Here is a 27,448-nt window from a genome sequence, read left to right as displayed (position 1 = left end):
TGTTATTGCATGGAAGTAGGAATATATAATAGAAAACCAGTTGTTATAAATAGTGTAGATTTCATTACACACACAAATCACAATGGCGTGATGCATCAAATGAACAAATCATGAGGAAGTTATGTCTTCCTCATGAAGACATGAGGAAGACATAACAAAGAAGACATGAGACATACTTCCTCACGAATGTACCTCCTCGTCACGGCCCTTGTGGATTTGTTCAGTGTAGATTTCACTTTGTCTTAGTTTTATAGTTTGTTTACTATATTAACAAACTAGGTTGCTAACTAATTAAGATTATTCATATCATAATTTTATTCATAAGAATGTGTACATAAAGAACATAGAAGGAAGGGACCAGAGTACCACACACGGAATATATACCTCGGGAAGGATTCGGGGACCTTTGACAAGCCGCCGAGTTACTGCCCCCGTCGAGACAACTAGAGTTGGTCCAAGTTCAAAAACGTTTATTGAGACAATAAGACATATCTCAAAGGGATAGAGTAGCTTAGGCTATTTCTACCCTCCTCTACTTCAAGTCCCTCAAGCGGCGCACAAATTCAGTTAGTACAAATCCACAGATCACAGTTTACATTGCAGATTAAAATAGTAAACATCATTTAAGTGTTACACTCTTGGGGCAAAGTGCTTGTAGCTCCTACGTATTGTGGCTATCATACCATTATCACACATCCAAACAATTTGATCCTAAAGTTGGTGGCCTTAGGTAAATTCAGGTAAACAAATGAACTAATTCAAGACCGTTTTGATCATAATATTCTTTGGCTGCGCGTTAATAGTGACCTTATAAACACTGTGCAATAATTATAAACAATGTAACATGTCCTGTATACGTGTTTTATCAACAAAATGACTATATTATCATTTTATTATGGCTTAAAAATGACGTCATACGCGTGTGGAAGTACACAAACGTCTTCACTTTTTGGATCGCTAAGGGTCATGTAATATATATTTCACGTCACATATATATACAACAACAAAATTATTATTGGTATTTTTACATAATGTAAAGCATTAAATATTTAATATAAAGTTTACCAGAAGACGAAGAATACTATAAGTAGGGTTTGTTTAGAAATAAGTCTTCATGCGTGCTATATTGTAATCCGGAATGAACAGCAGGGCAGAAAAACACGCAACACGGCTGTTTAACGGGGCATTTGCTCATCGTAAGTGTTGAGTTTCGTGGGGTGTTTTATTTGTGTTTAGAACCAGTTGCCACTTGGAGATGATTAGTAGTATTGGAGGCTGACCTCTCCCAAGGACTCGCCAGCCTCCCAGATGACTGTGACGGATGCCTGGGCACCGGGGGATGGATGTAAGAGTTGGAGCTCTGTCTCTCCATTGAGGGTAAACGCCTTCCTCGCTACGGGCAGAGTTTGTAGCGAAAATAGTGATGAATATTATATATATATCGCATGTCATTGGGAAGAACAGAAGCGATACCTTCATTACAGAGTGATAAAACACTTTGTAACCCCTCACCTAACTTAGGGATTGCAAATGTTAGTGTTGATGGGGTTTGGTCACATTTTTCTAGGTATTTTGGATGTATTAACTTGGTTATATTAAAATATGTTTTGGGTACATTATAAATATTTGTATGTTCATATATTATGTTGTTCTTTTTTTGGAGCAAGTTAGAAAAGGGGCGTGATGACCTAAAACCCAGACCAATGGAGTACTGCAGTTTTTGGATGCTGCTAATGAAACCAGTAATATCCCAAAAAGATTTCCTGGAGACATGCTAGTGCTATCACTGTGACATCACTCACCTTGCTCAGGGTATATTAAAAAACTAATTTCATTACGTTGGGTTTCTTTAATGAGATGTGGCAGCATACCTTACCTTGTGATGGTTTCAGGGATTAGCATCCTCGCGGCCGTCATCGTCCAGATATAGAACATAACTTGGGACTCTTTTTGAAGCTCTTAAGGGCTTCAAAAATAAAATTCTGGTGTGTACCAGAGTGTGTGTGTACCTCTTTCTCCCACACCTATTTTTATATGTAAGGTTTTTATTAAATATGAGGTTTTGACTGTTCCAATAATTTAGAATGATAGATATATATGGCTACTGTGGTGATAATCTTAGGGCTAAAGGCTTCAGCCATCACTTTCCTATTTAGGTGGTTGTGCTTTGCTAAACCAAATCAACCTTAACTAGACTTAACCTTACCTAACACTGTATATGTGCTTTGAAAATATATTTTTTGTACTTTGTGTGGTAACCTTATTGAGTTTTTGTATAACTCATTTTAGCAGTAAAGTACTCCAATTTAATAGACCAGATTCATGACTATGAATGCTACACTCTCTACAATCCCTCTATATATCAGTGATTGTAGTGATCAAACACTAGTGAGGGTTTTATCTCTTAGAGACAGGCAATCAAATACTGTACTTGGAAGTTTTCACCCGAGTATGTTTTTATTTAATTTTTTTTTTTTTTTTTTTTTTTTTTTTTTTTTTTTTTTTTTTTTTGAGATATATACAAGAGTTGTTACATTCTTGTACAGCCACTAGTACGCGTAGCGTTTCGGGCAGGTCCCTGGAATACGATCCCCTGCCGCGAAGAATCGTTTTTTCATCCAAGTACACATTTTACTGTTGCGTTAAACAGAGGCTACAGTTAAGGAATTGCGCCCAGTAAGTCCTCCCCGGCCAGGATACGAACCCATGACATAGCGCTCGCGGAACGCCAGGCGAGTGTCTTACCACTACACCACGGAGACTGCTAAACTTTTTTTTTAATCTTCCCAACCTTCATGGTACCATTCAGTCTTTCCCTGATCCTCAGTGTTACTCGATATCCTCGACCCTCACAGTACCAATCGGATTGCCCCAGATCCTCTAAATACATGCAGTCTCCTCAACCCTCATAGTACTATTCAGTATCACTGACCCTCACAGACACATTAAGTGTCTCCCCGATCCTTGCAGGCAGTGTGCCAGTCATTGCTGGTTAATTTGTTTCACTAAAAATGTAATATCATACATATCACAATTTTAATTTTTTTGACTTGGGCAGGTCCTGTCATTCTCTATGACTGTCTCATTTGGGCACTTAGTGCCTGACAGTGTCTTCTGGTGAGGGATCAAATGCTGGCAGTGCTGAATAATTTCATCTTTCTGATAAGTCCTCTCAAATCCCACTTCCAACCTTCATAGAACCGTTCATGGTTGGGCTTGTTGTGGAATGCCAAGATGTCACCAACTCTTGTACATAACCCAACATAGTTGGGTTATGTACAATTTAGTTGAGGTGCCATTGACAAAATGCTGTCCTACCTGACTGTGCATGATCCTTATCCTTAGATTCAGATTATGCTTCAGATTCAGTTTCAGAAACTTTTGTAAGCTGTTATAAAATAATCTTTGCAATAAAAGTAGGACTAAACAGGTGTACAGCAGTCTGAAACAAATTTATATTTTTGGCATAAAGTGAAAAGTGAATAACATTTAGCTTATAATTTGAAAGGTGGTATATAGTGTAGTTTAACTACAAAGTGTAGTTTACCATTAGAGCAATAAGACATATTGGCATAATTTATATCAAAATTACAATGATGAGAAGGCAATGTAAAGAACTAATATAAACTAATCATACCAAGAAATAATATAAATTTTGTATACTTAAACAGTGCATATTATGCACACTGAAAGCCTAATTGGTTTTGGTGGCTATTCCATAACTTAGATACTGTATCTTTAATTTTTAGTCATTTTGAGTTTGACCAAGTTAGACTTGAGGAACATTTAAGAAATGCTGTACTGTCATATACCAATTCTGCATGGCATTCTGTGTGATTTGATTCTTTATATGAACTTAAATCAGACATCAACATATTCAATTCTTAGGCAGTGTGTTACTCTACACAGCTGAGATTATGTAGGATCTTCAGGAAAACAATGCATTTATAATACTTCAAGGTTTTTACAAACATTTATAGACCTATGCAGGCGATGAGTCACAATAACGTGGCTGAAGTATCTTGACCAATCCACACAATAGAAAATGAAGGGACGAGGACCCTTTATAGACCTATGCTTATTTGAACAAGCAAAACAAGACAATGCGATATAGTAATCGCAAATTTGGTTGTAAAAGGATAAAGTATAACAGGCAGGAAAGAATTGTTAAAATCACAAGTAAGCAGAATAAGATCCCATACTAGAACAATGCCAGTACAGTGTGTAGTTGTAAATTACGGATGAAACGGAGTGCAAAATATATATATAGAAAATGATTTCTTCACAGAGTGGTAGAAATTGGAACAAACATGAGAAGGCATTTATGATAATAGTGTGTAGCCTTTACAGCATGTAGAGGAAAGCAGACAGGTATCAATAAACATTCAGTTGCTTTCCTGTAGCTACAAATAAGTAATTAATGACATACTATGCTACTTTGTGTAGATTACTAATTTTATATTTTCTTCAGATGTATGCAGTGGTGAATGATCAAGGTGCATAATGGCAGTGGTAATTGAAAAATTTGGAGAGATATCAAAACTCACTGATGAGAAGTTGAAGGAAGCTCTGCAAAACTTAGGTGAAACTATAGGACCCATAACATCATCTACCAGGTGATCACCATAGTGTTCTCACCATTATGTTTATGACTAATTTTAGGAGTTAAGTAAATATAAAATATTCTTTTTCAAGTGGATCATTCATTTGCTCCTTAAGGTAAGATCCATGGTACCTTGTAAAAGTTGCTAACGAATACTCACTCAATCATCTCAAGATAACCTCAAGATAACTCACTCCAGCTTGAAATGACCCCAGAAGGTTAATTCACTTAAATTTCAAGCCCTCGAAGCTCTCCTTGGCAGCACAGGTGACCGACCTGGGACCCTTCCCGATCACCACCAGGCAGCAGCAGCGTCACACTTGCAACTTTCTAACCCAAAGAAAACTGCATATGGATAGCAAGGGGATAGAAAGAGTAAAATCGGGTGACCTTTTCAGAAAGTAGCTTTTCCTATTACTCAAAGCCATAGCCTGTATATCTATCCTTCTCAGTTGCTTCCTAAGGTAAACCTGGCATATAAAACAAAAGTAGGACAAGAAAAAGTTTCACCTCTGCTGCAGGTGACTCCTGTTGAACAAAAATGTGTCAAATTAAAATGAAAATTGAGCATAGAATTTTATTTTAGCTTTATTCAATGCTGGTCAGTTTTCCTGTGCTACTTTTTACAAAATATTGACTCATTTTGTTTATTTCCTACCTTTTGTAATGTTAATGCAGATGTTTTTCATCTCCTATCCTTTGCATTCACAAATCAATGTGTACCTTGCTTCATTGTCAAGTATTTGGCTACCCCAAAATATATAAATACTGTATGGATCAAAATATGTACCCTATGCAACCAGAGGATTACCAAATTGAGGTTGTACTAAGCAGCAGACAATGCAGTAAACTGAGATCACAGATTAACTAGTCATTGAGGTAATCCAAGACTTGAATTCTGCTGAGCTTAAGTTCACAAAGAACCACCCTGGTTAGCTTGGTAAACATTTTGGTAGTCAAATTTATTCAGAAGGAAAGTAACGAATGGTAGGACATGTTGCTGGCAAAACCGTAGCTAGTCCCTGAATGCCAGATGAATTAGGACATTGGAATAATAAGCTTCCTGTAGATCCAGACACACAAGCCAGCAGGCTCTCATCAGAACCTATAGGGCCACAACCAAGATGGTTATACAAAAAGTTGGATAGTGCATGTGGGCATTTATGCTAACAAATCAAGGATCATTATCCTCTTGGTAATTATCTTCACTATTGGGAAGAGACAGGGGGTTTGTACCCTCAAAAAAAAAAAAAAGTCGCAAAGCAGGGACTTGCTGGACAGAGAAGGAAAATATGTGCAAGCTAGACATGGAGTTGACCTTCCAAGGCTGTGAATCCTTAGCCTATGCATGAACAAAAAATGCTCAGAGATATCTCTGAATTGATGTGGTAATCTGATAGCAATGAAGTAAAAATCTGGCATTTGGTAAATAGGTCTCTAAAGGAAATACAAATTATATTGAGTATTCTATTTTCAAGAATTCGTTTCCTTAAGTAAAATACAGTCAGTGATTTTTTGCCACCAGCTGTTGTTTCCATCACACCTGCTCAAGGATGTTGCACCAAAATAGGATGCTGCTGACCTCTGTGTTTTTCTTGAATAGAAAATCATTGACTGCAGGCATAAATTAATTACCTGATATTTAAGAAAGAGGAGCTCAATCTACAATCTACAGTTTGCTTTATGTTCTTATCTATCATAATCTGTTATTTCTTCTAAGGAATGCAGTAGTTCAAAATAGAATTCTCATCAGCATTTGTTTCATATTCCGAGAGATGCATAAAAATGGCCAACACCTGTAGGGTTCATCCTGAAGCCCTGTTGTGATGTGACCTGGTGACAGTGTAATGTGGGGACATTGGAGTACCATCTTTTTGGGATGGGATGCCTGGACATCTTGAGATGTGTTATAGAGTCTTTAGTGGGTTTTGTCCTCTTTCTGGTGTTTCGAGAACATGCTCGGCCATAACTTGTTGAACAAGGGTATGGCGATGGTGACCCTGTCCTTTTTAAAATACTAAATTTACATTATTTGTCTAATGTAAATAAAAAAGTCAGTTATTTAAGTGATAAATTATCCACCAAATTATGATGGATGAATGTTGTTCATTTCTGTAGTGAATACAGGCTGTTAAGTGTAAAAGTTCCATATTTGAACATTTCTGATTCTTTGCTCTTTCTTATTTTTTCGATTGTTAGACATTTAAAATTTGGTCACTTTTATTGTCATTGCAAACAAGCACAGCCATGGGTGTTTTATTTAAATGATTCCTAAACCAGAATGTGTAGTTCCTTATTAATTTTTAAAATGTTCTTTCAAGCATATTTAACCCCTAAATCTGCAGTAGAAATTTTACTCGAGGCTGTTTTCTCTTCAACCATTTTTACCTGAAATACTGCACATAAATTGCTTTATAAAATACTGTATATACAATGTAGTTACTGAATCTACTGTATTACCATTTTATGCAGAAACTCAGTCAAGTTAATATGGCGGAAAACAAGCAACCCGACGTGCACATACGTATTTGAAAAGAAATAGAAAGTGGTGATATTTGTTTCAGAACATCTTCCCTTTACTTTCTTTTAATTTCTGTTGGTTGAGTTATAAATTAACCAGTGTAATATGATACTCTGTATTTTTTATAAATAAAATATTATTACTATTATTATTACTCTATGGGCCAGTGCATCTCTATTCCATGAGAGGGGAGAAATTGTAATACTAATAAGAATTTGATAACAAATTCTTATGTATATATATTTACATCCTATTCCTTACGAGATCTCTCATAAAATCTCATTCACTATGAGGTAGTTTCGTGTAGGGTATCTTCAAGAGATTTAAGGGGTCAAAGATGCTTATAATTCTCATTGTATTGATTTATTTAAAGAATAACTTCACATATTTTAAAGTTATTAATGATTTAATAACTTCTCCAACAGAGAATTACATGAGCGTCTGTTAAAGAGGAAACACGAGGAGAATTTGTTTGAGAAGAGTGATAATGATGTCGATGGTGGTATGGGATCGGGGAAGAGCCAGAAAGTTTTTGCCGAGGACAACTTTTCATCTGCTGACCAACGCAACTCTGAGGCTCATGTGTATTTTGGTGTCTATGTGCCAGACCCTGTTGATGATGCTAATGATACAGGTAGATGTAGTAGTGCTGAACTCTAAGAGTAATAGAATAATTTTTCAGTCTAACCTTATTTCACTTGTTTAACCACTGCACTGCACAAAGAGTCTCTAGGCACTCTGAGAGTCATGCATTTTTTTTAAATTAGGCTATATTTTAATGTTTTTTTAATTTTTTCATTTCTCTTTGTGTTTTGAAATGGGAATACTTGAGTTTGGAAACATTTTGACATTAACTTGACCTGAACATTTCTAAAAACAACAAAAATATGTCTTTGACAATTGCACTAAGAAGTTTTTGCCAAAAACAGGTGCGTAGTGCAGTGGTTACTGAATGTTTCATTACAGGCAGCCTACAATTTGTGCAGTAATTGATTATGCAGATATGGAGTAATGTCTATAAGCACATTTATGCCAATTTTAAAGTGCGCAGATGAATGTTAGATCTGTGCAGTTTGAAAATGCTGTACTACAGATTAGCACATAATCCTTGCTAATCTAGAGATCGTCTGTGTTCTAGGTATTGATTTAGGCTCCCACACACCCAGTTTTCTTGTTGACTAACTTTTGGGTTATATTTATGCATTATTGAACATCCCGAGTACAGTAGTGTGTTCTTCATTGTGCGGAGGAAAAAATAACTACTGTATTACAGTAATGTTAAAATAGGTGTTTTGTTGAGTAATGGCTAGAAAAATGGACATCTAGAGGTCTTTGGAATGTATATACAGTATCCATATTTTTCTCATGTAACTTTTAAGTTTAATTTGCTGTATTTTTGCAAAAATGTATCCTATTTGCAAATTGAGCAAATTCCTATTAGTCTGTAATAGAAAAACAGAGTTAACTATTAATTAACTATGTTCATCCTGTTATGTTGTACAAACCTAAAATGGTAATTACAGAAACAGACAATAATACAGCAATAGTGCGTAGAGAAGCGAGACATTACACCAAAGCTAAGCAAGAGAAGTGTATGATTATATGGCAGTCTAGAGCAGAGGTTCTCAATATTTTTCCCCTCACATGTTTCCTCTTGACATATTTAGCATGTATCAGTCAGTTTAGGAGGCTTTCTACAAATAAGTTACGATGTACATACTCTAAAGCACCAGTATTTTCAGTATTGTCGTTATATAAGTACAGGACTAGTACGGGGTATGCGTACCCCAGATTGAGTACTCCTACGCTTGATCATTTGTGGTGCATTCTATTTTATTAATTACTAGACTGAGAAGTCAAATATTGATACTGATCTTCATTTTTATAAATATCTATTCTCTTCCTTTATGTTTATGTTCCCTTGTATATATATATTTTTTTTTTAAGTTTTGCAATAACATGTAAATTATTTCAGATTTTCAGAAAGTGTACTTGGACCAAACAGCATGTCTGGCTGCGATGAAAAAGTACCGGGGTTCGCGATTCAAATCATTCGGGACATATGATGCAGCACTGCAGTTTGCAGAAAATGGTCCAGATGTAATTGTGTCTCATGGTACTGCTTCAGGGGAGGACGGGGGACCATCTTCAAGTATCAATGCAGAAAAACCCAGTCCCTTCCGTGGACCCAAATCACAAGACCTGGTCAAATTTCGAAAAGCTATTGAAAAGTGTGATATGGATTACTTCACTCAGGTTTGTTTGAAGATTAAATGTTAATTTGAGAAAGTATGCTTAAAAATAGGAAGAGAGGTTTATAATGCATTAGATAGCATCATTCTTGGATATAATTAAAATTAAGATTGTCATTAGTCATGGAGTAATTGAATTAGGCAATTGAGTATAATTACAACAGTTATCTCTGAATGTTCATAATACACTTCGGTTAATGAATGGTAAATCATACAGTTTCTTTCATGCTCATTAAATCAGTAAAGTGCACATTCGTATCTGCTTATGTTATTAAAATGCTTGTCATGCATGCTCAGTTCCTAGTTGGCTCTGCAGTAACTCTTACCAGTTACTCTCTTTGAACATATTTCTTCAGTACTGTACACTTCCAATCATTTGAGCTATTGCCATATAAGATAAGATTCTTCTGCATAAGTAAAGGGATTAAATTGTGCAGTGAGACAGGGCAGTGTTTGAGGACTGGTACCATGAGAAACTATTCAAACATTATGTCTCACACATACACTCACTCACTCATACACAATAAAGCACAACATGCATTACATGCACACCACCATTTTGCATTTCTGTATTTTCACTCTTCATAGTCACTAATTGGTAAGCACTCCTATTGATTGGAAGTGGGAGTAATCTCGCAGTGGGAGATTACTCCCACTGTGTAATCTTGCTTTCCAACAGGTAATGGGTAGTCAGTGTAGTGCCATAGACAAAATTCCTTGCCTGCCAGGGAGTAAGCCAGATAAATGGTACCTCGTGCAGGATACTTGGGGCTGGGGTCTGGGTTTGCCAGGCATATCTGGTAATGAATTTGCTTTTCCCATCCTGAATACTGCTCAGTACTCGCTGCCCCTTTCAAGACAGGAGAGATGTCTGAAATAGAAGGAATGCAGAGAATATGCATTACACACATAAACACAGTAAAATGCCTAAATTACTGGGACCATTGCAAAGCACTCAAAGTGTTAGGGTCCAGGATAGACAGAAACATTCACTCTTTTCATTTCATATGTATGGGTTGGGGTATTTAATTTCAGCCGCATTACTGTGACTTTCTCTCTGCTTATAGTACAGTATGTGGTTATTCTGGTAGTGGATTGAGGATACCCTCCAAAATCTTCCCACCCAACTGCATGGCAAGACCATTTGAAGAGTTTAATTTTTAGCTGGAGTGGTAGTTGGCCCCAACCTGGCGTGTGAGCAGTGTCTGACTTGGAAAGAAATGTTTCATATTGCTCAATGCATAATCTTTGGCAGCATTTTGTCTCTTACATGTTCATACACCCAGAGTAATTTATTTTATTTTATTAAGCAATTTCTTTGGAGTACTCTATATCCCATCAGTTGTCCAGTCTGAGGCTACTGTTAGGAACCATATTTCTTGAAAGCTGTCTTCACTTGATTTATACAAAAAACTTAATTCTGTTACTGTAATAATATTTTCTTGCAGTGTATAGATGAAAACCCGAGGTACCTGGTTAGCAGCGGTGACACCCCAGCAATTCTGCAGGAAGGTTTTCGTTACAATGCTCTCCATGTGGCCTGCCGCACAAACAGACCCACTTTTGTCGAAAAGGTTGGTTCAAAAGTTGTTATTCTTTTTCCTTTCTTTTACTGCATTACCAATAACTTAAGTGGCAAATGGAGTCATGTTTGAGGTAATTATTGTCATTACCAATACTTTAATACATTTTTGGAAGAGAAATTTTAGCATTAGAGAAGGGGTCAGGGTAATCAGTATTACGCGTGCTTGCCCATCAGTGTCTATGGGGAATGAGATCTAGTTCTTTGTACCTGGTGTATTTAAATTTCTCTATATTCTACTTCTTTGTCATAATTACTCTTGAGGCTGTGGATGCATGTAGTTTTAACTATTCTTCCTTTTAATGTATTCCACTTGTTTACCATCCTCACTGTGTACAATTTTTTTTTTTACTTCTCTCTGACTCATTTAAATTTTTAACTAAAACTCATATCTTTTTGTCCTATTATTCCATGGTATGAAAATGATCTCTTTGTCCACCTTATCTATTCTAAATATTTTGTGCATCATGATCATATTCTCTCGACTTTTTCAGTTTGCTTTTTGTTCTTTACTGGATGTGGATTCCTGTCCAGTATTGTATGTTCTGATATAGAGCGTGTAAATTGTCTCGAAAGAGTCCCGGTTAAGGTTTTGAATGCTGTTCTTATGTTTTCCAGTTTCCCCATATATTATATGTTGTCTACTCATATCATATCGTGGTATCATGTCTACTCCCAAGTCTTTATCTCATTCTGAAACTTGTCGTTGCTTATGTCTAATATTGTAGCATTCCTTTGGCTTCCTCTTCCGCCTTCCAATTTTCATTACTTTAATCTTGCTGGGGTTTAAGTCTAGAAGCCTTAACTACTTCCTACTCCTGTAGTTTGACAAGGTCTTCCTGTAGCACTGTACAGTCTTTGTTTGTTTCTACTCTTTGTTAGTAGTTTTGCATCATCTGCAAAAACCTGACATTTACAAGCTATAGGCCTTCTGGCCTATTATATTTTCTGCTGCTGTCCAGAAGAGCTTGGACAGAACTATGGTATTCCGGGCCTAATTTCTGGTTTAATTTTATACGCAAATTTGTAGCTAAATGGACTTTTAATTATTGGATTGTGCAGAAGTTGAAATGCCAGATAATGAACCAAATGGCCTTAGTTGCCCATAAAAGCACTCTAGAGGAAATGAATAATTTATTTACTTCCTATAGTAAGCAGCTGAAATTAAGGTGAGCTTGGCTTATAGAGTATATATATTTTTATATACAGGTAACTTGCATTCATGAATTCAATATGTTCCTCTCTCTCTCTGCACAGGTGTTGGCTACAGTGTCACAAGCTGAATTTTTCCAGAAGTTGTACCCTGATGATGCCTTAGAAAGCTCTGAAAGACGCAGTAGCTACCTGTTAGACCTGTACCTCAACACCCCCGATAAGGGACTTAATGAGACACCTTTACACTTTGCCAGCAAGCATGGCTGCGTGGAATGTGTCCGTATCTTGACCACTTACCCGGCATGTAACAAGTCCAGGAATAATAAGTTCGGTCAGAAGCCAATTGATGTAAGTTATACATGAAATGAGGTGAATGGTGTGCTTTAACTTTCTTGTATGAAAGTAAATGTATTTGACAAAACGAACTTTTTTTTTAATCAGATTTAGCCTTTATTATTATGTAACCTAATTGTATTTATAATAGGCTCACAAGGATGATTATCCAAAACTTTATCATTTTTTGTTTTGATAAGTTTATTACAGAATGAGACATTAACCTTTGTGTTTTGAATAGTAACTGATATGTATTTATTGTTCCTCTATTTTTCTGTGAAGAGCCCCTCCGGCTCCCCGGAGCTTACTGGGCTGATACGTACTGTATGTATTAGACCGTGGCATCAGTCAATTGAATGGAGTTCTAGCCTATGGGGGACCACGAGCCAGAACCTGGCGACTCAGTGAGGCACGGGAAGCAATGGTCTATAGAAACCCCCATGTAGTTGGAAGCAGTGTATGTCTACCATTTACCGGGTTAGGCACCTAGAAAGGTAGGCATCCCAAAACAAGCTACAGCTGGTTAACCGAAAACCGAACTAGCAAGCAGAACTCCCCAAACCGAAAACAAGCAAACAAGCATGATGTTGCCATCGCCACCACGCCACTGTCTGCGCAGCTTCCCCCTCCAATGGATGCGTCTTCTGAGTCCCATCTCGCTTCGTGCGAGTTTGAAGGTTGCTCTATCCCTTTGTCTCAGGTGATACTCACAGTCTTTGCCTCCACCATGCTTCCTGTTGGGTCAATGACACCTTTGACCCAGAATCCTGCGAGTGTTGTTCCTTGCTTGTACTCCTATTCACCCAGTACACTGAAATTGATATTCGGGTGCAGTCAGCTTCAGCATTGCATGCAAGGCTTAGGTTGCTGCAACGCTCTAGGTTGGTTGACTTTCCAGATACCCTGAGGATGCCCCTCCTTGGTTATAGGGACCCAAACTTGGGGCCTCGACTTTTATTTCGTCCTCGCCCCTTGTCCTTCCCCTTCTGTTGTTCATCCTGCTCCCCCCTTCATGTTGCCGGCTCCAAAATGTTTGAGGGTTTTGGAGTTGGGGCAGGGTTTAGATGGTGGTGAGACTCGAGCAATTTCGGGGGCTGCCCCTTCCGGTTGGGCAGTGGAGGCATTTGAGCCTATTCCTCCTGCCGGGGCTTTTGGGTCGGACCAGCGGACCCCATTTCTTCCCTGCTTTTCCGGTGGACTCTGCCTTTTTTTTCCAGAGGCAGAGGGTTTGGAGGACGGCTCTGCCCCGGGTCCTAACATGGAGGATCCCGGGGCTGGGGAGGAGTTGACTTGAGGGCACTTGGGCCCCATTTGACCCTGCTTGGGTGTTGATACCCTCGGCAAGGGGCGTGTTGTTGCAAGGGAAGGGGGGTTTCTTATACCCCCTCCCTGTAAAAGTTTTGTATGAGTTCGGCTTTTCCCCAGGTTCGGTTCCAGGTTCCCTAGGTTATTCAGTTCCCTCTTTCCGGAGGTTTTTGGCTTCCCACATCCCACCTAAGGAGGTTCAGAAGACTATTGCATCGTACCTCCTGCGAGACCCAGATTTTGCCTCGATAATGGATCCTTCTTCTTTTGAGTTTGGTTCCAATTTTCCTTACTGGGTGCATTACGAGGTGCCCGAGTCTTTCTGGTTGGCAAACTGCCCTTTCTTTTCGTTTGGGGCGTGGCATGCATCCTGTCGGACCCGCATGCCTGACCCGCCATTCATGCGGACCCGCATGAATGGCGGGAAACTATTACGGTGTGGTAGCAAACAAGTTTGCTTGTTTCCTTGGAATTGGAGGGAGTTTTGCCTCTCTGTTCAGTTTTTGGTTGCAATTTTCTTACCATGTGGGGTCTATTTTGTTATGCCTACCTTTCTGGGTGCCTAACCTCTGTCGATAGCAGATAAGGAAAACCCCCAACCATAGGGGGATTTTCCAGGGCCATTGCCCCCTGTGGCTCTCTGAGGGGGGCAGGGTCTGGCTCGTGGTTCCCAGTAGGCTGAACTCCTATGACTAATACCCTGGTCTATTGAATTGCATATTAGCCTGATAGTTCCAGGGAGCCTCTGGGACTCGCCCAGAAAATGACATTTCCTTACATTCAACATTTTTTTTCCATGTTTTAGAGGGCTGATTTACCCTTATCACAACATTTTAATATTGATTTATTAATAGTGCTTTAGACTGTTAGATATTTTGCCAGAAACCTCACATGAGTCTTTGTTCCCTAATTTCGGTACAGTACAACCTTGTTTCAATGAACTATATGGGCACAACCCTAATTAATTGTAGTGAGGGATTTGTTGCCAGCTGAGATATCTCTAAGGTGCATTTCCCATGCCTTATGGGTTAATATTACTTGGCAAAATTTTTATTTCAACATATAATATTCAACTACCAATTGAACAGGCCTACAAAACATTTAACCCCATCTAGCTTATTTCTCGTCCTCAGCTTTAAAACTAATTTTCAAAAAGGTAGCATCATATCTGAGTGAATGAAAACCTTGCCAACTCAAAATTAAAATAAACTATAGAATTCGGTTTTAAATATCCTCGATAGCTTTCCCAAGGCTCAAACTATTTTCTTGTAATGTTGAGTCCATTTACAAAAATTATCACAAACATGATTGGAGCCATACTAAGAGAGCTACCAATCGTACCTGATATTTCCCACGCTCAATGGGCTGCTTTCACTGAGTGAAATTATAATTTCAACCTGTCATATGAAGGGCAACAACCAAAAAACTTGTCTGTAAAGAGACTTAACCACATCTAGCACATTTCCTAGGGCCAAACCTCAAAATCTCATTTTCAAAGGAAAATGGGCCCATATTTTACTGAACAAAAACCTCTGCAAATGGAAATAAAAAAGAATCATAGAGTTTGGTTCTAAATATGCCCAGTGCCTTTCCCAAAGCTCCAAATATATATTGTAATGTTACCTCCATCTATGAACTTGGTCCCAACATCCTAAGCAAATCCACACACACACCCGTGGTAGACGGTTGGAACAAGTTAGGTGAGAAGGTGGTGGAGGCCAAGACCGTCAGTAGTTTCAAAGCGTTATATGACAAAGAGTGCTGGGAAGACGGGACACCACGAGCGTAGCTCTCATCCTGTAACTACACTTAGGTAATTACTTAGGTAATTACCTATGCTTCAGTGAAAGCTTGTTCGTCAAATTGGGTGAGTAAATCTGGCATGGAAAGTTCCAACCAGAGATTTGCCAGATCAAGGTTAATTGAATCGAGGTTCCACTGTATTTGTAGATATTGTAGAGAGATAGAGTACTTCAAAAATGTCAATAATGGACAGAGATTAAATCTCATAGCATTAAGACGTGTTGGGTAAGTTATCTTTTTAAACAAATGTGATATTGTAATGCAGTATTGTACAGTACTGTATATTGATGCAGTCAATGAGTCACAATAATGTGGCTAAAATATGTTGACCAGACCACACACTAGAAAGTGAGGGGACGACGACGTTTCGGTCCGTCCTGGACCATTCTCAAGTCGATTGTCGACGTGAGAATGGTCCAGAACGGACCGAAACGTTGTCGTCCCTTCACCTTCTAGTGTGTGGTCTGGTCAACTGTATATTGATATTTTTTACAGATTGTTTGTTCAAGAATGAAAGAAAATAATTCCATCGTGGCAAAAGATATCCATAACCTGCTTGGGGATCTGTACTATGTGCCACTTTACCGTGATGATGACCATTGCCTCTTGCCACAAGTGGGGACTCCTTGGTCACCAAGTTTAGACATGCCAACTAGCCCCATCAGCCAAGATCAGTTGCTTACAACCTTTCAAAGTCCTATTAGTCCATCATTAAAGGTATATCTTATCATATGTTTGAGATTGTGTTTTAGTTTTTAAAACTAACAGTACTAAAACCTAAAACCTTTGCTGTATTTTTTAATGTTCTTGGTATTGCATTTTTATTGATATTGGATATACTGTACGTTATTTTAAACTGGCAGTAGTGTTACCCCAGGTGAAGGACACTGTCAACCTTCTGTGTTCGTAAGGTCTTCCCTGCAGCCAAATTTGACTTGACACAATCCTAGCTTTTCCCGTTTTCCAAAAGAACTTTTTATTATATAAATAATATTCATTAATTTTACTACCAATCTCATACTTTGATTTTACTGCTTAGCTCTTCTTTTGATGTATTTTTCCTCTCGACTTATTCTGATTTTCTCGCCCTCTTATGTTTGATTTAATTTCTCTTTTGTTTTCATGCAGATGTGTAGAGTTTAATCAGAAGGTACATTATGGATAATAAACAATATGTAAAAGAAGTTACTGTATTCATTACCCCTATCATTCTTGATTCATTAACAGACATTCACTTTCCCTACTTTTCAAATTTTCTTTTACACCTGTTTTTATAACATTTAAGCCATTTAACTCTTCATTAGAATTTCCCCTTGATCTTAGTCTTGCTTAAACATAGCACAAAGAACTTTCCTTCTTTAAAATTTGTAGCCACTTCCAACTTGTTTCTAATTTATTTTCCTCACATTCCACACAGCCATGCAAAATGGCATTTGCTTTTTGAGGGCCTGGGCAGATGCATTCCCAAGATTCGAGGCTATATTGGCATGTAGTGGAAAGATCTTTTTGGGGAAGATGTACCACCTGCCCAGTTCCCCACCTTTATAATACAGGTATTGCATGGCTGATTCTACCACTTATATGTATTATAGGTGACTACCGAATTGTATTTTTGTTATTATTATTTTAGGTACGGGGATATGCAGGTCCAATGAGTCCCACACAAGCAGAGGCCTTTCATCGCCTCTGGAGAAGCACTTCTACATCATCACCCACACCTCGCTCAAGTATTCGCATAGCATCGCTCCGACTCACAGACCAAGACAAGGGCTTGGAAAGACTGGGCAGGTGAGGATATTGCAATAAATGTATTTGTTGAGATAGTTGAAAAAAAAAATACTGTTATCATGCCTTTGCATTACTTTATTTTCTTGTTATTCTCAATTCTTCAATTTGGTTAACTCCTTGAACTAGCCCTCTCAATTGCTTCCCATGTGACTGAACTTTATACACGCTTTGTAAAGGGAGGAATGGAGGTTCAATCACTGCTTTCTTTTGGGCTGCACTCTGCTGAACTTTTTGGAAGGTGTAACTCATTTCACTCGGGTTACAGTCCCATCTGTGAAATACAAGCCAACTTTTTTGTAATTATTTATTGAGCTGATTGTGAAAGTATTGTTCACCCACAAATTAGACATAAGACAAATGAGAAAGTTTGTCATGAATGTATTAGTTTATATGACATGAAACATGAAAGTTTATATTTGTATTATAACTCAGAACAAATACATGGTTCATCTACTATGCCCAGTCTATTGGCAGGTCTCTAGTCCTTATTTGGACAAGTTGTTGTTTTACACTGGTGTGGAAGATACAAATGCTGTAAGATACTTATATTGGAATGTGGAGACCATCTTAGGTGTTGGTGTTGAGATATTCTGACACCAGGGGAATGTTTTCCAGCTTGTATTAAAGTATGTTTTAAAACATGTTGATACAGTGATTGTTCACAGTTAATAAAATAATCATCATTGCTGGAGTGCAAAAAATTGCATAACTCTTAAAATGTTGTTAACTGTAATTTGTATGTTTTCGTTCACTGTATTCATCGTTTTTTTTTTCACTGTGTCCACAATCACCAGATTTACAGTCACTGTTGTCATTGTTCATTATTTATGTACAGAAAATTGGCCGCTGAAAAGGATGTAGGGTGGAATGAGTACTGGGATTTCCTGGGTGAATTTGCTAACCTTGCCACAGATGAGGGACTACTTAAGCTGGAAACTTACCTCAAACAAAAGTTCAAGCAGGTAAGTCATTATTTGATATGCTGGATAAATGAATGTTATTCTTAACTATTGAGACTTCCATGTGTCAAGACATTTTCTCTGAAGATATCATACAACAGTAACAAAGTGTTTGTATGAGGTATTCTAAAATGATTTTTTGATAATTTAACTCAAATATTAGCAAATAGACTTCGTAGAAGAGCAAATGATCTTGTCCACTGATGAAGAACTACTGTTCTCACACTTAATCCACCGTAATTTGGATGTTATTAGCCACAGCATCAAAATTCTGGCGCTTCAGTGATATTAAAAGTACCATAATATTGATGCCTCCTTGGACAAAAGAGCATCTGCTACAATAGGTTAAGTGAGCTGCGTAAGTTTGTCAAGCTTAAGGTTAGGCAAAACCACCTCATATGTAATGCTTGTCAGTGTGTGACAAGGGGTTGGGGAAAGCACCACTATTGGGGAACCTATTTATGTTTTTCTCTTTACTATCAACTGCATTGCCACCTCATTGTTTCGATCTTTTGTATTACATATTTTCATAGCATGTTCAGTCCATTTCACAGTATTGTTTAAATTTCCTTCTAGTTGTTCTTTATTCTTACTCTGTATGTATTTTTGCAGTCTTACTTATTTTGTTAAACTGAAGAACCCAGATTTTCTAAAGATTGGTTTGTATGTTTAAAGAACCTGCTGGAAAGTTCAGTATTTCATTTAAGTTTAAATTCAAATGGCAGTAAAGCCTACATGTAAGATTTTCTAAAAAGGGTTCATGTAAACTTAGTATTCTGGGAAATTGGGGAGACAGTTAGCCAGTTGATAAAATCAATTGGAGAGGTTATGTAACTAACATTTTCAACTTGATGGCAGAGTTCAATTTGCTCTATTCAAAGCTGGTATAGTATTACAAGGAGTACTTTCATCAACTTGCTAAACTATATTTATAATTTTTCAAGTTAAAACTCCTGTTTTGTGGCCTCAGATGTTAAACACTACTCTTCATGAGAGAATAATGTCCTGGCTATGTAATGGTAATAGTTGATTCAAATTATAATTTTTTTAGCGATGAAAAGAACTGTAGTGTGTGTGTCTGTGTTTACAAAAAAAATGCAAGTATGTTGAACTTAATCAGTCTTGTATGTAAATGTATCACAGGGGAAAAATCTGATATGAAATGCTGTTGTACTCTCTAAAATGAGATAATGTTAATTGTTTTATAACACATAAAGGATTTTATTATCAGTTCCTTTCTGCATATAGATTGTAAGCTCACTGTAATGCTATACAGTTTTTAAAATAGATTATTACACACACACACTCACTATATAATTATTATAATTGTTTTTCTGTGTGTGGTTACAGCTGCTGATGGAACGAGGTGAATTGGATGTCACCGATCTGGCCAGAAGGTTAATAGAGGAACAAAATGCGGGTGAAAATGTGCAGGATACTAGTCAAGAACTCCAAGGTTTGAGATGCTAAGGTTACTGTGCATGATTTAGTTTCTCATGTCCTCTCTGCAGATGATGAGTTACACTAAAGTGGCTGAAGGTGTGATGACCAAACCACACATCCAAAAATGGAGAAATGACAACGTTTCAGTTTCACACGTCTCGATCTAAATGTTGTCATTTCTCTATATTCTGATGTGTGGTTTGATCGTCACATCCTCTTTCTCCTGGCTTCCAGTGTGAACATCTGCAATATCTTGCAGATATTGGTTTTTTACTCCCAATTTTTACTCCCAGTTTATTTATTTATTTATTTACTTAACAAAGAACAATAAATTATTGGTTGCATATTCCAGTTTTGGTCTAGCATAAGTTAGAAATAATTATTTCAGCATATCTTCGTACATGTGCATAAAAGCTTTCCTGAAGGTGTCAAATATTATATAGGAACACATTCTTTCGTATTTTTTGTGAATTTCTGAAGATAAAGTACTGTACTACTGGTATTGCATATAATCGACCGCAGGACCTGTATTCAGTTTTCTTGATGTTTCATCATAGTTTATTATCCTCGTGGGTCCTGCTACTCCTCTTCACCCCCTTCCATTACATATCATAGGTATTAATATTCATAAAGTATTTCTAGACTGGAAAATATAACTACTTCATTCTAATTCTTCTTTGTCACTTTCAATCTTCATTAACACTTTCGCTGCCCGATGCCGCATATTCTGTCACGGAACCAAAATACGGAGTATGCCTAATGACGCAAACGGCATCATTAATTAAAAGAAAATTGTAGAAATTCCATTTATGTCTGAATTCTATGGGTCTTCTTTGAAAATGAGCTCCAACTTCTGCCCATTCTCAGTATACCCCATGTGACATCCTGACCCCACCGTGTGGGCGCCTACCCACGCTGGAGGCACACACAATTCCAGGACGTATTTTAGATAAACACACGGATTTCATTGTCAACTGCAAGGAGATGGTTTCTGCCTTTGCCTTTGATACTGGTTGAATGAGAAAAATTAAACACACCAATGAGTCAAAAATACATTTGCATTTGATCAGAATTGGCCTATTTATCACTGTCTCCTGCGGAACCCCTAGTTACCTTGGGGTTCCGCAGAATCCCGGTTGAGAAACACTGGCCTAGAAAGTCCTCAATCGTCTTAGGCTGATTCTAGTCCTAAGGCTTACCTTTTTGATCTCTGTTATGATCAGTCAGCAGGATCTGTGTTTCATTCACCTTATCATTAGAGAAACCCACAAAACCTGTTTAATTTTTCTATTTTTTTTTTATCACATTTTCCTTACTTGAGGTCTACTTCTTCAGTCCCACTCACTTCTCGTCTCAATTTGCCATCTGATGAGCTCCTCCATTGTAAACAACTCTTGTACTGCCAATTTGATGATACAAGATTATCTTTACTATAATATAATAATTGGTGTTTAGTTAAATAGCAGTTAAAGCAGTTTAGTTAACTACCACTTACATAGCTCTGAACCCTACATAACTACATAAAGTGGCAAGAACTTTTGCAGTGTTGTTGAGCTACTCTGGTGCAATCCGTTGTCTCGTGTGTGTGTGTTTTTAAATTAGATGTACATATATGTGATATTTTATATATGGGTGTCTGCTGCTTTTATAATATATAGCTGTGTAACTCTCGAGTGGAGAATGAAAATTTACTCACAAACCCTTGTGGAAACCAAGGAGGTCAATTGAAACTTGTGCAGGAAAACTCTATATTCCATAATCTTAAAATTTGGGAAAATTCAGTTGTGTTAACTGCAGCTCTCTATGGATAATTAATAGATATCTTTCTTCAGAGGAGTGTTGTGATAATAAGCTGTACTGCCCGAATATCAGCACTTCCAGTAGAAGCACAATGAGTGAGCTGTGTCAAGACTTGGAAGCACTGCGGCTCAATGTTTCCCTCTCGCCACATTGTCATACACCGAGCCAAGATATCATTAGTGCCAGCAGGTAAACCATTATTTAGCTTCCAGAAAATGTTTCACCATTACCCTTGTAGTATTATGATTTTTCAGCCTATCCTGTTTTGGTGGTACTTATAGTGACGATGAGGACCATAGTATATATACTGTACCGACGTACAACAAAATTAGAAAGTAGACATCTGAACAACTGAGTTTGACAAACCGGAAAACTATTTTTTACTTGGGTTGCTTTGACAAACTAAACTAACCTAACCTAACCTTCCTAGGCCTAATACATATCTGAGGCCTAATATAGTACATATGTGTGCTATACTAGGCCTAGGAGTATTTAAGTTTGTGTATTAGCTTCATTTACTTTAAAAGAATTTCTTACTAGTCAGTATACTACAATCTAAAAGCTAAGTACATACGAATTCGTGACAATAGGTACTATCTTAACAGGAGGATGAGTTAGATTATGCCAGTGCTCAACCTGTATTTTTATTCTGTTTGCCTGCGACTCCTACCCCTTTCGCTAACAATTAATCGGCAATTCAAATTACCATCTTTAATTTCTATTTTAAACGCATGATGAATATCATATGCTAGGGAAGAGAAGAAAATTTTCATCACGATATGCTTCCCTTTCATTTTGTTTTGAGTAATTAATCCGTCACTAGAATTGTTATCAACACCATAACATTTCGTGAAACACACAATGCTTGTAGTGTTCTTTATACTTTAATGTTTGTATCTCCTCACTTGTATTTGGTCTTTTTCATTGATTCATTTTTCCCTCAACTCTGCAGTTTCTCCACTTGTAACTACCAGTGTTTAGTTTCTGTTCATTCCTCTTGCACCCATTCTCTTTATTATGAGCTAATCATTATGCAAATTGTCATATTATGTTTAAAGTGACTTATTCTATTGTTCCAAGTTTTTCATAGATAGAGTATATTTGTATTTTTTTTTTATCCGATCATTCAGTATTTAAGTTTACCATTAAGAGGAGTTCACACCTGTCTGTTGGCTCATTACTTTACTTTTCAGGTATGATTTAATTCAATGACTCTCATCTTACAATTTATTTTATACATTGCTGTGTGTTGCCATATAAAATATTGAACAGTATTTGTTTATCGTACACAGGTATATTCTTTATACTGTACTAATAATTTTTTTTTTTTTGCTAATACTTCATAGTGTTCTATATTACACTCACAATACTCTGTATTAGTTTTCTTGAAGTTGTTTAATTCTCTTGTTATGGTAGCTTTTTAGACTAAAGCCCAGAGTGTTATTGCGCTCTATTTAAACAATTTTGCAAAGTAATTAATTTCCCTAAAATTTTGATAATTTGTTTTATCGGTGTAGTTTACAACTTTGTTTTTTTTTTACAGTAAATTCCTAGAGTCCTGCAGACATAAAGAAATTAAACCTGAAAATAGTCCAAAAGTACAGAAAATAGCGGAGGTAGAGCAAGAAACTGCTGGACAACAATTGTCGTATATAATCAAATCCGTTGATGTGGCTTCTAACCGACTGGCTGAGATCATGGGTGACCTAGCCAAAGATCTTCAATCAAACACTGTTGCTAACTTGTACATTGCTAAAACAGTTCGTACGAAGCTGAAGCCGGAAATTTTATGCTTGAAGAATGTTGTTAGCAAGTGTACCAAAGAACTGAAAGATGATATAAACTTGAGTTTCATTCACATTCTGTTAGCAACTAAAGTTACTGATAGTATCCAGCAGAATCTGATGCCTTCTGATATATGTGTGTTAGCAGAAACGATGAAAACTTTTGTCTCTCATTTAAATTTTGTGCAACTAGATTCATCTGATGAAGAAGAAACAGCAAAACCAAATGCCATCATTGTAGAAAAGCTTGGTAGTGCACAACACTGTACTTGTGTGTTGCAGTGTCTTGATAAAGCTCTAAACATTGCATATAATAACTGTAGTATGGAAGATAATGTAGATAATAAGAAAAACATGAAGCTAAGTTTGATGCAGCTGGGAGAATGTACTTGTCGTTGGAACGTGACGGCAAGCGCCGCTTACTCTGCAGAGTCCAAACCTCCGTCAGTCGTTACCACAAAGTATACAAAGGCCTTCAGATACCTTCATGAAACACTCTTCAGTGAAGCGAAGAGAAGTGTGAAGGCTAGCAGCCGTCACGAGGACAGCGTTATCAAGCAGTTAACCTTTACTGAAGAGGAAGAGGAGGAAGGGAATTATGCCATAAATGTGATACAGAGCGTGAGCAGAGGTGACAAGGAAGGTGACGAAGAAGACGTTGGAGCATGCACAACAACAACACCTCCCGAGGAAGGTGCAGAACAAGACGATGATAGCGACAGCTTTGCAACAGCAGCATCTACTATTGAAGATTTAATGGTCACCCCAGAGGAAGGTGTCAAAGTTTATATTAATGGGTAAGTTTTACAAGAAATACCTGATGTATATTTGTTTGTTTTACAGTACAATAAGGTGTATAAGTATGGCGAGTAAATTGTTTTGTAACTCGGAGATAATATGATACTTCAGGGTTCTAAGTTTATTACACTAATATAAGTTCTAAGTTATTTCACTAATATGATACAATTAATTGTTTCATTGTTCATACAAGTACGAACAGTGAAATATATACTTCATACTTGTATGAAGTATGTATGTATGATAAAAAAAAATTTCATACAACTGGAATTGAACAATTGTCATAAAATTCCTGATGAAAGAAGGTTCCACAGTACAATCGGTTCTTAAACACATGGTGGGATTGTGCATCACCCTAACAGGGATGACTGGTGATTTAGGATCTGTTGCTGTGTTATGTAAGGATGCTGGCCCTGTTGAGCTCATGGGACAAGTTCAAGTATGTTTATTGAGATAAGAAAGATATACATCTCAAAGGGATAGAGTAGCTTAGGCTATTTCTACCCCCCCAAATGGGACAAGTATCGACTGTTTGGAAAAGTGTAGTCCCTGCCAATAATACAATGTCTTGTTTTATTTTGAGGTGTGAGTGTTTTTTGTTTTGTTTTCCTGCAGTTGAGAATTTCCTACTCAGGATATTCATAGAATCATTAAAAGTGTGCAATTTAGGGAGTGAAAACTAGCAAGATAAATGTTAATGAGACAGATTGCTTAAATGTTTCTTGTGTTTGGTGTTGATGTACAGTGTGGAAGCCAGCAAAGTGGATGTTGACGTGCTGGCAGCTATTGGAGAAAGAGAACTGGACGAGATGAAGTATCCATATGTATGTCAGTGGCGCCACCTAATATCTTCTTACTCTGATGTACAGAGAGACAGGTAATTAAAGTACTGTATTTCAGTACAGTATATAAATTTGCTGTTGCATATTGTATTTGCTAATACCGACTTATTTTATTCTTTAATGGTATTCTCTGTATTAATTTTTTAACCTTAACAATTCATTGATTCTCTAATAATTAAAGGTACAACAATTTTCATTCTGTAGATATGACTTATAGGTTGAATACTATTATATTTATTCTTCAGTGAAATGTGGGTCTGAATTGTGGAAATGACAGAAACTGTGTGTGGAATTGTATCAAGTAGTGACGGGATTTAAGTATGCAAATTGCCATTTAAGATAATGAGTAAAAGGATTCATACTTTTTTGGGGGAGAATATTAATCCACTTGTAAGATGTGCACAAATAAGAGAAGCAGACATTTGTAATTGCAATAATGTATGAGATGAGAGAGTAATGATAAGAGGAAGACATATTGGATGTAAAAATCACATAAAGGCAGCACAATGGAATCACAAAAAACATGATGTATCTATGAGAAAATATTGAAGCTATATGATGGGATTGAGCCCAGGTCCCTGAACTTGCCAGGCATATTTGGTGGTGCAAGTGACTGGGAAGTCCAGGGATGAGGATTTGAACCCATCATATGGCTTCAAAATTGTCTTCCATAAAGATTTTTATTCTTTTACATTCAGTACAGTACTACAAATCGGTTTATAATGCAATGAGAGTAATGAGAAAATAGGTAAAAGGCTTAACAATTGCTAGTATACAAAAAACAAGAATGCTAGAATGGGAATGAAAAATGCCACAGTCATAATATACAGAGGGATATTTCAAACCTTTTGAGTTGATGATGTAGTAAGTGTGTTTGTAGAGATCAGGACCAATGACAGCATAAAAGATAAACTGAATCTTGGCTGACAATCTACTGGCAGCCAAGGCCATGTGATCAATTACCTAAACTCTTGTTAATACTTTTTCATTTTCCAGTTGGCCATCTCCTTATTGCTCTCGCATTCGTCATTCTTCACCGGCCAACACTGCTCCGTCGAAGCTGTCACTTCCTAATACCCCTATGAGGCTCCGCAATCTCTGGATTCCCTCTTCAACTCCTCGTGTTCTTTTTGGCAAGATGGCTGTTCATCCAGGGACATAATTTATTTGTTGAGAAAATGTTTTTTTTTTCCTCTTGAAAATATATACAAAGTGTGCATTTACCATGATTAAAAACAGTAATATCCCATAACCAGGTACATAAATCATTTTTATTATAACTTGAAGAAAAATCAGATGTTGTAATAAGTGCTTCTTTGACCATATATATATACAGTGTGTTTTGGGGTGAAATTTTATATAAATTGATTTGCTGATTTAGTTAATTTATTGTCTTAACATTGTTTAGAAATTATCATTTAGGTTAGGTTTAAATTAGCCTGAAATTTTTTAATGAACTCTTCTTCTTTTGATTATTTTTAACCAGAACAATAAACAAAGTATTAGAGGTCGGAAAGCATACCACCATGAGAACTGGATAAGCACCTCCAAAGGATACCTGATCAACCAGGCTGTGACTCATACGTCAGGCTGCGAGCAGCCGCGTCCAACAGCCTGGTTGATCAGTCCGGCAACCAGGAGGCCTGGTCGCCGACTGGGCCGCGGGGACGCTAAGCCCTGGAAGCACCTCAAGGTAACCTCAAGGTAACCTCAAGGTAACCATGGCTAAATTGTTAGAAGTAATTTATAATTTTCAAGTCCGGAGATTAAGAGCTGACTTGAATGATGTTTTCGTGAGCAAGGGATGGAGGTAGGGGTTATGTCTCCATGAGCAGGGAAGGGGGTGATGTTTTCATGAGCATGGAGGTAATGTCTCCATGAGCAAGAGATGAGTTATGGTATCCTCATAAGCATGGTGTATGGGTTAAGTATAGAAATGCCAAGAAAAAAGAGTAGAATTTAAAAGTGGATGATGTTTTACCTGTAAGGGCTTTACCAAGTCTCACAGATACACACGGGGCTAGTGTTTATAAAAGGGGCAAAATGGGGTCAGGTGCGGTGATGTGAATTAAAATGTTTTACAATTTATGCTTGACATTTATTTGCCATTAGGGGTAAAGATCACATTTCCTTCATTCTATTCGATGGTCTATTGTCTTCTTGGCATTTCTCTATAGCATTGTCAGCATGTTTTGTTCTTTGCTACCAATTTAGGTGCCTTATTTCCCAATAAAATATGTCTTCAGAAACAAGGGACTTCATCATGCTTTGCTTGGCCAAGATGTTACTAATATGCAGGCATATGTGAGGCTTGCAGCATGAATACCCATTTCAGTACTGTATATTGTTTCAGTAAGGGTCCTTTGGTAGTATCCTAAGATCCTTGCATGTGGAAAAGTAACTTTGACACTTAATTTGATCCCAACTTCAGTCCCCCTCAGCTCCTGGGTATAACCCTCTCATATTGCACATTTGCCATC

The 27,448-nt window shown here is 37.3% G+C and overlaps 2 protein-coding genes across 6 annotated transcripts in view; both read left to right on the top strand.

The window, feature by feature from the left end:
- The window catches only part of LOC123760064 (follistatin-related protein 1), a 181,570-nt gene that overhangs the window by 120,343 nt on the left and 33,779 nt on the right, over positions 1 to 27,448 (top strand). The gene's annotated exons all lie outside the window — the stretch shown is intronic.
- Positions 1,078 to 26,514, top strand: Ankle2 (ankyrin repeat and LEM domain-containing protein 2). Of its 5 annotated transcripts, none has more exons than XM_045745490.2 (14): positions 1,078 to 1,196; positions 4,472 to 4,616; positions 7,550 to 7,758; positions 9,100 to 9,380; positions 10,825 to 10,950; positions 12,216 to 12,461; positions 16,050 to 16,271; positions 17,185 to 17,342; positions 18,178 to 18,304; positions 19,652 to 19,757; positions 21,577 to 21,733; positions 23,088 to 24,125; positions 24,872 to 25,003; positions 25,965 to 26,514. In XM_045745490.2, exons 2-14 carry the CDS (start codon positions 4,504 to 4,506, stop codon positions 26,128 to 26,130), a joined length of 3,081 nt encoding a protein of 1,026 aa, XP_045601446.2. In that variant the 5' UTR covers positions 1,078 to 1,196; positions 4,472 to 4,503; the 3' UTR covers positions 26,131 to 26,514. The 5 variants fall into 5 exon arrangements, with proteins under 5 accessions (XP_045601446.2, XP_045601444.2, XP_045601447.2 ...); XM_045745488.2 differs by lacking the exon at positions 1,078 to 1,196 and adding an exon at positions 1,205 to 1,345; XM_045745491.2 differs by lacking the exon at positions 1,078 to 1,196 and adding an exon at positions 1,238 to 1,377.

The sequence above is a fragment of the Procambarus clarkii genome, chromosome 16 (genome assembly GCF_040958095.1).
Source record: "Procambarus clarkii isolate CNS0578487 chromosome 16, FALCON_Pclarkii_2.0, whole genome shotgun sequence".
Lineage (NCBI taxonomy): Eukaryota > Metazoa > Arthropoda > Malacostraca > Decapoda > Cambaridae > Procambarus > Procambarus clarkii.
The sequence above is the reverse complement of the archived record's forward strand: the minus strand, read 5'-3'. Positions and strand labels throughout refer to the sequence as shown.

Coding starts and splice junctions, on each gene's coding strand:
- Ankle2 (XM_045745490.2), top strand. CDS start 4,504: ATGGCAGTGGTAATTGAAAAATTTGGAGAGATATCAAAACTCACTGAT. Junction 17,343..18,177: donor GGCTTGGAAAGACTGGGCAG/GTGAGGATATTG, acceptor ATTTATGTACAG/AAAATTGGCCGCTGAAAAGG. Junction 21,734..23,087: donor GATATCATTAGTGCCAGCAG/GTAAACCATTAT, acceptor TTTTTTTTACAG/TAAATTCCTAGAGTCCTGCA.